The sequence below is a fragment of the Enhydra lutris genome, unplaced genomic scaffold (genome assembly GCF_002288905.1).
Source record: "Enhydra lutris kenyoni isolate GAN:26980312 unplaced genomic scaffold, ASM228890v2 scaffoldscaffold23, whole genome shotgun sequence".
Lineage (NCBI taxonomy): Eukaryota > Metazoa > Chordata > Mammalia > Carnivora > Mustelidae > Enhydra > Enhydra lutris.
This window is the reverse complement of record NW_019154107.1, coordinates 28691097-28703941: the sequence shown is the minus strand read 5'-3', so window position 1 is coordinate 28703941 and position 12845 is coordinate 28691097. Positions and strand designations below refer to the sequence as shown.

At 44.9% G+C, this 12845-nt stretch overlaps 1 protein-coding gene across 2 annotated transcripts in view; it reads left to right on the top strand.

The window, feature by feature from the left end:
• The first annotated feature begins 6307 nt into the window (after nt 1–6307).
• The window catches only part of LOC111150448 (GRIP1 associated protein 1), a 23776-nt gene continuing 17238 nt past the window's right edge, over nt 6308–12845 (top strand). For both annotated transcript variants that reach the window (XM_022507916.1, XM_022507915.1), the window contains exons 1-5: nt 6308–6364; nt 8429–8495; nt 8614–8675; nt 9846–9872; nt 10670–10777. In XM_022507916.1, coding sequence (XP_022363624.1) covers nt 6323–6364; nt 8429–8495; nt 8614–8675; nt 9846–9872; nt 10670–10777 — 306 coding nt within the window. In that variant the 5' untranslated portion in view covers nt 6308–6322. The remainder of the gene's footprint in view (nt 6365–8428; nt 8496–8613; nt 8676–9845; nt 9873–10669; nt 10778–12845) is intronic.

Below are 12845 nucleotides of genomic sequence, written 5' to 3'. Positions count from 1 at the left end.
CCCAGGACCCTGGGATCATGACCTCAGCCAAAGACAGACACTTAACTGAGCCATCCAGGTGCCCCTCATGGATTCTTTTTAAATTCAAATTCATTCAATGGATGGTCAAACAAGATGCTCCAGATTCACTTTGTACTTTCCTTGCCTCGGCCCTGCAATCAACCATTTCAAAAAGGGTCTCTGGTTCCTGTTAGTGGAAAATGATAATTAGACGAGAGAAATCAATTAGAGGTACACTAACTGGAGGAGAAGAAATAAAGATACCTTTATTTTCAGATGATATGATTTTGTACCTGGCAAAACCTACAGAATTAATGATAAAACTATAACAAAGTATTCAGCAAAGTGGAGGGAAGTAAAATTAACATAAAGAAGTCAATGGCCTTCATGGGGCACCTGGAGGGCTCCGTTGGTCAAGATACAACTCTTGATCTCAGGGTTGTGAGTTCAAGCCCCATGCTGGGTGTAGAGCTTTCTAAAAATACATGAACTTTCAAAAATAAATGAATAAAATAAAATCTTTTAAAAAAGACATCAATGGCCTTCATATATACAAATAATAACCAGTTAGAGGATATAATGATAGAGAAAACCCCACTTACAATAGCAGCAATGAGGATAATATACCTTAAGAGGGAATCTAACAAGAAATGCAAAAAAAAAAAATCTATAGGAGGAAAACTTTAAACTGTGTTTGTCAAAACCCATAGATCTTTATAGCACACACAAAAATGAATCTTAATCTATGAAAATTAAAAAAAAAATCAACCAGGAGGTCAGGGAATCCCAGGGTGGAATGCAGACTGTGACAACATAATCTAACTCTATTACAAATGAAGGACATGACCTCACTGAAGAGGGCAGGAGAAGGCATGCTAACCTAAGTAACCTTGGAAAAGGGTCCTTTGACTGGAAACCCCAATGTTAAAGACAAAAGGAACCACAGAAAAACATTTAACTCAATTTTGTTAAAGTTATTTCCCACAGAGGTCCAAGTTAACAATTCTGATATTGCTAGACATGTTTATGGCAATTATATAGTTACATAAATGGGTGGTGGATGGTTGGAGCCAGGTTTCTCATGTTTGGAGTGGGAAGACATAAATAAGCAAGAAGAGATAGAATGAACTATGAGGTACTGGAATATCGGTATGAATCCATGTTTGTCTTAAAATACATACAGATGGATAGATACAGAAAACATTGTAGATATGTGTACGTGCATAAGTTAGTATACATACCTCTATTTATAGGTCAAAAGACAACTGACAGTCTGGGAGAAAATGCATGCAGTATCTATAAACAGTAAAGAGTTCGTATCCTCCATATACAAAGAACTCTTGAAACTTGAGGGAGAAAGGTCAAAAAAGCCAATAAAAAAAAGGCAAAGGATGTGAACAGACAATTCACACATTTAAAAAGCATATTGAGGGGCGCCTGGGTGGCTCAGTGGGTTGAGCCGCTGCCTTCGGCTCGGGTCATGATCTCGGGGTCCTGGGATCGAGCCCCGCATCGGGCTCTCTGCTCGGCGGGGAGCCTGCTTCCTCCTCTCTCTCTGCCTGCCTCTCTGCCTGCTTGTGATCTCTCTCTGTCAAATGGATGAATAAAATCTTTAAAAAAAATAATAAATAAGTAAATAAAAAATAAAAAGCATATTGACATGGCCCTTCGATATGTAAAAAGTGTAATCTCACTCATAGTTGGAGAAATGTAAATTAAAACGACCCCAGGAGGATAGATTGACAGATTGTGAAATATCTGTACTATGGGATTCTATTCATCAGTAAAAAGGGGAAAAGTACTGATATACACAGCAAGTTGGATGAATCTTTTTTTAAAGATTTTATTTATTTATTTGACAGACAGAGATCACAAGTAGGCAGAGAGGCAGGCAGAGAGAGAGAGAAGGAAGCAGGGTCCCCGCTGTGCAGAGAGCCCGATGCAGGGCTCGATCCCAGGACCCTGGGATCATGACCTGAGCTGAAGGCAGAGGCTCAACCCACTGAGCCACTCAGGCACCCCAAGTTGGATGAATCTTAAAGGCATTATGCTGAGTGAAAGGCACCAGGTACATGAGTACATACTGTCTCATTCCATTTGTATAAAACTCTGAAAAAGACAAATATAATCTATAGTGACAAAAAGCAAATTAGTGGTTGCCTGAGGTATGGGGGGGTGTTGGGAAGGGGTGCAACAGAACCTGTTGCGGGTGGTGAAAATGGTCTATATACTGATTGTGGTAGTCGTTACAAGGTTATATACATTTGTCAAAACTCACTGAACTGTACCCTTAAGTATATATATTGTTAAACAAACAAACAACAGCTCCAAAATGGAGTTGCTTATGCACATCACCAAGGGAAGACTTAATTACAGTTTTGGCTCTCCCAGATATGAACTTTTACACCAGTCAATCAAGAATCATCTGCTCATGGGGCACCTGGGTGGCTCAGTGGGTTAAGCCTCTGCCTTCAGCTCAGGTCATGATCTCAGGGTCCTGGGATCGAGGCGCATCGGGCTCTCTGCTCAGCAGAGAGCCAGCTTCCTCCTCTCCCTCTGCCTGCCTCTCTGCCTACTTAGGATCTCTCTCTCTCTGTCAAATAAATAAATAAAATCCTTAAAAAAAAAAAAAAAAGGAAGCACCCGCTTGGCACTAGTTTGGTGGTCTTTCTGACAAACTTCTGCCATCCCCTAAAGGAAAGTAACCTTGCAATAACCAACTTGGGCTTTCTGCTTGGAAAATTTCCTTATTCCTGCTCCCTTCTGGCCATAAATGTCATTTTGTACAGCTTCTCAGGGCTCTTTTCCATCTGCTAGATTAGATACTGCCTAATTCAGATATGTTTTGCTCAAATAAACTCCTAAAATTTTTAATATGCCTACAGTTTATCTTTTAACTATATATATGGGGGGAGAGGGAGAGCATCTCAATAAATTCATGAAATTACAAAAGGTAAAAAGCTGGCTGAAAACACTTTCCCAAAGCAGGCAAATTATTTACCCCTATGAAAATGAGGGCAAAAAACCTTCAATAAGATATCATTTCTGGGGCGCCTGGGTGGCTCAGTGGGTTAAGCTGCTGCCTTCAGCTCAGGTCGTGATCTCAGGGTCCTGGGATCGAGCCCCGCATCGGGCTCTCTGCTCAGCGGGGAGCCTGCTCCCCCCCCCCTGCCTGCCTCTGCCTACTTGTGATCTCTCTCTCTTTGTCAAATAAATAAATAAAATATTAAAAAAAAGATATCATTTCTTACCTCTCAGATTGGAGAAAAAATCTTTAAAGGTTTTACGTATTTATCTGATGGAGGCAGAGAGAGAGAGAGAAGGAGCACACAAGCAGGGGGAGTAGGAGAGGGAGAAGCAGGCTCTCTACTGAGCAGGGAGCCCGATGTGGGGCTCAATCCCAGGACCTTGGGACCATGACCAGAGCTGAAAGCAGACGCTTAGCCAACTGAGCCAGCCAGGTGCCCCTGGATCAGAGAAAATTTTAAAAAATGACAGCACAGTCTCTTGGAAAGGCTGTGGGAAACAGGTTGTCAAATACATCACTAGTGGGAATGAAATGGGAACAGCCCTTTGGGGAAGAAATTTGGAGATACCCAACAAAACTATATCTGCACTTTTTGATGCAGCAATCCTATTTCTATGTATTGACCCTAAATATATGCCTCAGATAACACAAAATTACATATACATACAAGGGCAATCTTTTTGGCATTGTTTATAATTGCAAAGTATCGGAAACAACCTACATGGGCAAACACAGGCGAGTGGTTAAATTATGATACATCTACAAAATGGGGTACCATGTAGCTGCAAGAGAGACAAGATATAGTGTCAAACGACAAATGCAAAGCACGCTACCCTTCATGCACGAAAAATAAGATAATATACATATATCTGTTCATTTGAGCAAAAAGAAACACAGAAAGGCTAAACCAGAAAATAAGTAGACTGGTTACCTCCACAACGGTGGGGAGGGGCAAAATGGAATTCTAATAGAAACAAAGGAATCTGACGGTATTTCAAATAAATCACACAGCCTAATGGAAGGGGGCGAGGAGGAGGAGAACTAACCCAAGTAGTTCTTGAACACAGTATTTTGACTATCATCAGATTAAAGACAAAAGGAAATGCATCAAATAGTGAAGCTTGTTAAACCCCGTATTTTGACTATTAGACTGTTAGACTATTAGATTATTTGACTTTAGACTGCCATGAGCCTAAAGACGAGAGACTGTAAAACAACTATATTGACCTCTAGTTGGTAGGTTTGTTTTCTGCAGTCTTATGATTTAGCAATTCTGGTTACCTAATGGGTATTATATGATTGCACAAATAAGCAAATTTGTTGTGGATAATGAGAGTCCAGGTTTCTTTTCACTGAAGAAGGGATTTACAAATATGGAAAGTGAGACAACTAGAATGAACCTTGCATTGGTGGGTTGACATGTAAGGTATTAGTAATGAATTTATGTTTTCAAAATATAGATACCTATAGCAAAATATGTAAATAGATATGTATGGCTAGATGGAGAACACATACATGTATTTCCTAGCTTAGTACACTGGGAGGGCCTAGAAACAATTACACCTCAATAGCAATACACACTTTGTCAACCGGCACTGAAAATAAGGTCAGACTGCACTCAGCCATCAAAAAAAAAATGAAATCTTACCATTTGCCACGACCTGGATGGAACTGGAGGGTATTATGTTAAGTGAAATAAGTCAAAGAAAGACAATTATTATTTGATTTCACCCATACGTGGAATTTAAGAAACAAACCAGAGGACCACAGGGGAACGGAGGGAAAAGTAAAATAAGGCAAAATCAGAGAGGTAGACAAACCATAAGAGGCTCTTAACTCTAGGAAACAAGCTGAGGGTTGCAGGAGGGGAGGGGGGGGGGGGGCTGGGGTAACTGGGGGATGGACATTAAGGAGGGCACTTGGTGTGATATGAACTGTTGAATCACTAAACTCTACCTCTGAAACTAATAATACACTACATGTTAATTAATTGAATTTAAATTTTAAAAAAATAAGGTGAGTCTGGAGCATCTTATAATGCCAACAAGAAAGTGCAAAACAAAAACAAAAACAAAACGATGGGGGCATGCCAAGGGGACAGGGAAGTCAACTTGAAGGAGCTCCGGCTGGCCAAATCTGGGACAGTTTGAGCACCAAAGGAAATAATGATAGTGATTATAATTCATTGAACAAAATAAGTCTGTACAGATATACATACATAAATGGGGGAGAAGAGAAAGCTCTTCCTTAGTGTAGAATAGCAACTAATAAATACCAAAGGAATGTTGGTGTTAGAAAATCATCACTGAATACTGAAGCCAATGGTTCAGAAATTTTGCATAGAAAGAACGCTAAGGCAAAGGTGGTGAAACGTAAACAATGGACGAATCTGGGTAAGGGTACCTGGAATTTCCTTGTACCATTCTTGCTTTGGGGTACATTTAAAATGATATAAAAATTAAGTTACCGTCCCCCACCAAAGAAAGATAAAATAGAGAGTATGCTAGTATTGATAATGTCTCTAAACATGCTTTCTAATGTTTCTTTTTCCCAGATAAAAACTACTGCTTGGTCGTGGGGTTTGTATAGGGAGCCAGAAAGCACAAGAGAGGCTTATAATGCATTTTACTACTTATTTAGATGTTCCTGGGGTTTCGCCATCCTGTTTTTGTTTTTGTTTTGTTTTGTTTTATACGAAGCTTTTTCTTTTGATTCACTGCCGTTCTTTCCTTTTGGGTAGTTTACATCTATTTCTGGCTAGGCCCTTTACCTAACAGGATGTACGGCGTTTGTTAAGAAAATCAGCATCAAATCTTACCAAAAGAAAAAAAAAAAAAGCCAAGGGCTTCACCAGAAGCGGGATTTCCCTCTGGGGTCACTCGGAGGAGGGCGGGAACAATACCAGCGCGCAAAGCTTCCGCTTTCATTTCTAGGGTTATAAGTCAACCATTCTCATTAAAGGAGTACGGCGGAAGGGTTATTTTCTGTCGGCAAACCCTTCCCTAGCGACGAGTCCACCGATGACATAGGGATGCCACAGTGTCGCATCACAATGGGTGGTCTATGAGACCTCAAAAGCCAGATCAGACGACCTAGTTTGCAGTAAAACATTAAATTGCAGTTCACCTGATCTGTCAGTTTCACTCTCTTCTCTCCGTCTCCAAAATACTGAACTTCCCGCGTAGACTCCTCCCCCTCCATTCCTGGCCAGTGGTTTGATCCGATCGTAATACTGACAGGAGGGACGAACTGCATCTGCGCAGAAGGCTGTAGGGGGGGGTGGGGGGGAGGAACATGGCGCAAGCTCTGTCTGAGGAGGAGTTTCAGCGGATGCAGGTGCCGCTCGCCGCGAAAAGACCACCGCGCTAGGCGACGGGGGGCGGGGCAGAGAGAGGTCGTGCCACCGGCTCTGAGAAGGGTTTGGTTATGGTGGACCTTGGGTCTAAGGGGTTGGTCTGGGGAAGGGAAACTGAGGCTCTGAGGGGTGAGACTCTTGGGTTCGGAGATACTGTTGGGTTCTGAGGGGTTGGCGTCTGTTAGCTTTGTGGGCAGAGGAGAGAGTCCTAGAGTGGGCGATACCTCACTCACACCTGGAGGGGACGAGACCTTTGGCCCGTGCGGGGGACACCATGGGCCGGTGATGATAACATTGGGTTTTGAGAGGAGATCCTGAGAGGGCGAAACCATTTTGTCTGGAGAGGAAGGAAACAGGCATTGGGCCATTTGCGTCATGGTGGGGGGAGCCCTTGAGAGGGCAGTACCATTCATTATCCGGTGGAAGGTGGGAATGTTTGTGGGAGATACCACTATGCCAGGGAATTGGGCAAAGACCCCACATGTTGTCATTGTTCTGGAGGTGGAGATCCTGTGTGGGTGCTGGTAGTGGATCCTAAGAGGGGGCGCAACCTTTGGATCTAGGTTAGGGGTGATCCCATTAAGCCTGGGGTGAAGAGGACCCCGAATGGATAATACCATTAATTCCTGTTGGAGAGAGGACCAGAAAAGGTTAAAGAGTGATAGCTTGGACCACACAGAGGAAATCATTGGATTTTGGAGAGGTACCCCAGTTGGGTACCCTGACCGCTCGAATTCTTTTGTGGACAACTCTGAGTTGGGATGCAAGGCGAGAGTAGGCCCTTGTTGAGAGAGTTCCTTACTGGGGAAGACCATTGGATTTTGTGTTTGGGGAGACTCTGAAAGGGGGAAGCCCTGAGTAGGATCCTGTGGGAGGAGAGGGGAACTCTGAGGGTAGGTGATCCATTGATACTTGAATGAGATAAACCAGTTGTTCCTGTGTGAGGAATGCTTAGGGTGAAAGGGTGAGATCCGGGAGGGTGAAAGGGGGAGTTACAACCTGTAACTTGTGAGGGGAGATTCCTAAGTGAGTAAGAGTAATCCAGTTGGCCCACCCAAGGTTTTGTGGAGGAGAGACCCTGAAGGATGTAGGGCCATCCCGTTGGATTGTGACTGGGGAGTTCTTGAGGGGTGTGGGGGACTCTTGAGTGAGGAAGATTGATTTAATTGGGCCATGAGTGAGGGAAGAACCATTTGGCTCTGACGGAGCTTCTGTGTTGGTGCCAAGGGTGTACAAACTGGATCAAGACGGGAATACAGATCATTGGATCTGGTAGAGTAACAGGGGCAGGAAAGATTCTGTAGGGGCCAAGCCCTTTGACCTTAAGCAGACCACCAGGGGGGTGAAGGCTGGTGCCATGGGAGGAGGGAAAGATCTTGGTGGGAGAAGGGATAGTAAGTCTGGGAAGAACTGGCCTCACTGCCTTACAGGGCTGTTAGGAAGAGGTATGCTGTTTGGAGTGGCCCATACTTCACTTTCCCTTAATTCTTTAAAGGGGTAAATGCTAAAGAGCCTTGGGGGTGAGGACCCCAGGCAGCTCCCAACTTAGTGTAAGTTGGACAGGAGAATACCAGGCCCTCTTCCCTTGAAAAGAGGGAGGAGTACAGGCCCCCGCCCCCTATGCTCAGGGCCCTCCAAGTCTGGCCAGGCGGATAGACAATACTCTCCTATGACAGAAAGACCAGTATTTAGTGTCTGATGAAGTCAGCCAGGATTAGGGGGGAGAACTTTATCCTGTAGGCATGGGGAGCCCTGGGATACGTGTGAGCAAGAACTTGACTGCATCAGTGCTCTGTCTATGGCCTTGAATGCAGAGGGATGGAAGAGTGATGCTGGCTCTGTTTCTAAGTAGAGCTGGAGAAGGTGGGACAGGGGCTGAGGAGCTGGAGGCTCATTTAGGATGTAGCGTGCATAGGTCTTAAGGAGTGACTAGAGAGGCATAGAGAGGGCAGTAGGGTCTGTGGGGCTCCGGGGATTAGTTCCCTCATGGTGAAATTAGGGGCACATTCCTAACCTAGTTGTTTCCCTTCTCTGCTTCCCCCAAGGCTCAGCTCCTGGAACTCCGGACAAATAATTACCAGCTTTCAGATGAATTACGCAAGAATGGCGTTGGTGAGCTAAGAGGGTCTCATTAGGTGGGGGTGGCTTTGAGGGACAGAGGCCTGACAGGAAGACCTTTCAACTTCCTGCCACTGACTGAGGCTGAGACTCCCTGCTTTCCCCACACCAGAGCTCACCAGTCTTCGACAGAAGGTCACCTACCTGGATAAGGAGTTCAACAAAGCTCAGAAGGTACCTCCCTCCACCCACTCACCCACGTTGCTTCCCTGTAACCATCTGACTCATTCATCTATCCAGGGAGCACCTACAGGGAACCAGGCCAAACATTATATGCTGTCATCAGTCATTCAAAAAACTCTAATGGAAGTCTCTTTAGTTTGCTAATTTTGTCTAATCCTGCTTAGGTATTGATTAATATTAATTTGCTCTTTTTTGTAAAGATTTTATTTATTTATATATTTATTTGACTGAGACAGTGAGAGCAGGAACACAAGCAGGGGGATAGGAGAGGGAGAAACAGGCTTCCCGCTGAGCGGGGAGCCTGATGTGGGGCTCGATCCCAGGACCCTGAGCCAAAGGCAGACGCTTAACCGACTGAGCCACCCAGGCGCCCCTTAATTTACTCTTAATGAATTTACAGTTTCAATTACTCAGTCTCATTCACTAACTTCTAACAAAATAGTCACATCCATAGGTGAATCTGCCTTGAATCTGCCTTCTGTCTTCCATTCACACTCGGGCCTTGTGCTCCCACTTTCCATTTGTGTCCTGGTCCTGTTGGTAACATGAGACTAGACCTACCTCTCAGATCATCTGAAGATGAAATAGTGTATAACCTGTTATGGCCCCTCAAGGCATTCAAGGCCCTCTTTAGTCTTTTTCTTCACTGCTCTTTCCCCACGCGTAGCTCAATGTTATGCACTCCATAAATATTTGTTAGACGAAAGCATACATAATGCAGAAAATCTGGCAATCAGGAAGCTGGGCTTCTCTTTGGTATGGTGCTGATTGCAGAACGTGGCAGTGCCCTCAGCTGCCCAACAAGGGAGCAGCAATTTTCATGGTGCATGGGAGGGATCCACGTAGATATGTTTGGACCCACGTAGCAATGCAGCCACTATTTTTGAGCCTGGAAACCCAGCCCTTGAAGGGTTAAATACTAAGACTCATGAACAATCTCAAGAGCTAAGAGGAGGGCTTTTGAGCGGGGTGCCCTTCACTCACTCACTCCATCATTCCCGTGGACTACAAATTTCATGCAAGTTCTGTGATTGAAGATGCTCCCATCCCCCAACCCGTCGTCATTATCCCCCCTTGACACTTGCCACAGTGTCTCCATAAACTAGTGAGGGAGTCCATCTCCATTCACCTTCTCTCTCTTCCTACCCCCCTTACCTTTAGGCACTGAGCAAGAGCAAGAAAGCTCAGGTAAGGGGACCCATGGTGAGTGAGTGTGTCTGGGAAACCGAGGGGTGATATTTCTGTATGCTGAGATCTCCTGGTACTGGCCTTTCTTTCTCTGTGTGTGCACTTGAATCTGTGACTGCCTCATTGTCATATGTTTGTATGTCTGTCTTTATTTTCCTGTGTTTGTCTCACTCTGGACCTCTCCATCGTTCCTTCTCCCTCTCTGGCTGGCCTTCTCTCTGAGTCTCTCTCTACCTATCTTCCTGTTCCTCTCTGACTGTTGCTTCTCTCCCCAACCTTCCATTTTTCTCTCCCTTACCTGTGCCATCATTTCTCTTTTCTTCTTTCCCTTTCTCTCTCTGTCTGACTCCTTGTTTCTTTCTCCCCCTCCTTTCCTTTGTCGCTTCCTCATTTCTTTCCCTGACCCCCTCTCTTGCTTCTGTTCTCCCTCCCACTGATCTCTCTGTGCCTATCTCTTTCTTCCTGCCTTTTCTTTTTTTCTCTCTTCCTCTCCATCCCTCTCTCCTTCCCTATGTCTTCTTTTCCCCATCTCTCTACCTGTTCTCTCACCTATTCTATCTACCATTCTTTTCCTCCCACTCTCTCCTCTCATGTCCCTCTCTCCCCTCCCCTGTCCCTCTCTCCCCTCCCATGTCTGTCTGTCTCCTTCCCTGTATCTGATTTCACCCATGTCATTCTCTTTATCCTATGATTTCCCCCCACCCACCCCCGTCATTTTCTTCCTCTGTGTTTCTTTGCCATACCTCTCTGTCCTTTTCTACCCTTGTTGGAGACCTGGCCCATATCTGCCACTGCAGGAAGTCGAAGGGCTACTGAGTGAAAATGAGATGCTGCAGGCAAAGCTGCACAGCCAGGAGGAGGACTTTCGTTTGCAGAACAGCACGCTTATGGCGGAGTTCAGCAAGGTACTGGTGCCGGGGACAGCTGAGCGGGATCTGAGGGGTAGGGGCCTCCTGGACTGAAGCTGGAGGGCTGCTGAAGGTGGTTGGACAGAGGCTGGCCCTGGATCACTGTCCATGGTGCTGAAACAGATCCTGGATCTGAGCTGGGGGGCAGTGATTTGACAAATGGGGCCACTCCCTGTGCTGGCATTAGAAGTCTGCAAGCCCTGAGGACAACTGGTTCCAGACCAAATCACCCTTTTCTTCAAGCTTCCAGTCCCTTTGTATATATTTGGTAGCTGATGCTAGGGAGTTCCAGGTTACTAGAGGGTCTTAGTTAAAGTTCTTATGCTTAGCATGAAATAGAAAAATGTTCTAGCTGCTTCCCTTTTCTCTTCCTTCCTCTTCATCTGACCTGATCCTGGAGTTCTACTTCTTCTAGATAATTCATCCCAGGTTGGATAATTCTATCTCCTCACAGATTTTAGTGTTCTGGCTGTTCCTAAACCTACTAGAGAGTTAGAGATATTAGCTTTTGTTTCCTTATCTATCTTCTGTGTCCATGGTCAGGAAGGCTCTAAGGGGGACACCTGGGTGGCTTACTTGGTTAAGCATCTGCTTTCAGCTCAGGTCATGATCCCAGGGTCCTGGGATCGAGTCCCACATCTGCCTCCTAGCTCAGCAGGGAGCTTGCTCCTCCCCCTGCCTGCCACTCCCCCTGCTTATGCTCTCTTTCTCTGACAAATAAATAATCTTTAAAAAAAAAAGAAGAGGTGTCTAAGGTTTTAGTGTGTTTTAAGGAACCAATTCTCATGGCAACAAAAATGGTATTTCCAGGACTCCATGTGAGAATCTAGTTCTTAAGACCTTAAAAAACAAAATATGAAAACAACCTTTAAACAGGTACAATGTCAGGAGAGATGATTTGCCAACTAATAGTTAAGAGCTGTAAGGCCTAGATTAAACTCTTAGCTCTACCTTTTGCTAACTGTAACCTTGAGCAAGTCACTTGACCTGTTTGCTTCTTGGTTCCCAGATGTTTAAATCAGAAGTGATCATGACAGCACCTGCCTTGTAGGGATTTTTGTGAGGATTGAATGGACTTGTGTCTGTAAATGACTTATAACAGCCTTGTACATAGTATTGTTTATGTAGGTGTTAGCTACTTTAAAAAAAATTTATTTATTTATTTATTTGAGAGAGAAAGAGGTAGAATGAGTGGGAGGGGCAGAGGGAAAAGCAGACTCCCCGGAGAGCAGGGAGCCCAATGCAGGACTCGATCCCAGGACCCCAGGATCGTGACTAAGCCAAAAGCAGACACTTAACCAACTGAGCTACCCAGGTGCCCAAGGTGTTAGCTAGTGATAATACCGTATTATTATTACTGATTGATTTTCCCGCTAAAATATTTTTTGACTATTTAAAAGTCTTAGAGCCATCCTGTGGCCCTGCTCTGCCTCAGCCCTTACTACCACTTACCTGCCCTATTCCCATAGCCTTCTTGCTGGTCTCTTCACTTCTAGTTTCTCCTACCAGCCCATGCCCTAGAGGTTCTCCTGACTTGCAGACCTTATCACATCACTCCTTTAAGTAGCAGCTCTGAGTGGGTCCTTGACCCTGACTGTTCAGAACCCCTGGTGCTCAAATAATAGCCAACCTCATTTCCTCACTTCTCACTGCTTCCTGCCTCCAGCCTCAGTGGTATCGTGGTCCCTTTAGGGTGAGGCAGGGGCAGGCATTCTTCCATCAATCCAACTTGTGTTTCTCAGCACCTGCCCTGGACCAGGTATAGAATCTCCTTCCCACTCCCCTCTCCCTCCCCCGGGAACTGGTAGTGCTCACAGACAGCTGGGTTCAAGGCCTGCCTCCACCACTTACTTGCCAAGATACTTCAGCTCCATTTTTCCTCCAACAAATAGTTATTGAGCACCCCCAGCATGCTCTGCAGTCTGGAGATAGTTGGAAGCAGCACAACCTGGGCCCCACTCTTGGGTAGCCTACCTTCTGGATGTGGGATGGGGAGAAAGAGAATGTTTTCTTTTTTTTAAGATTTTATTTATTTATTTGACAGAGATCACAAGTAGGCAGAGAG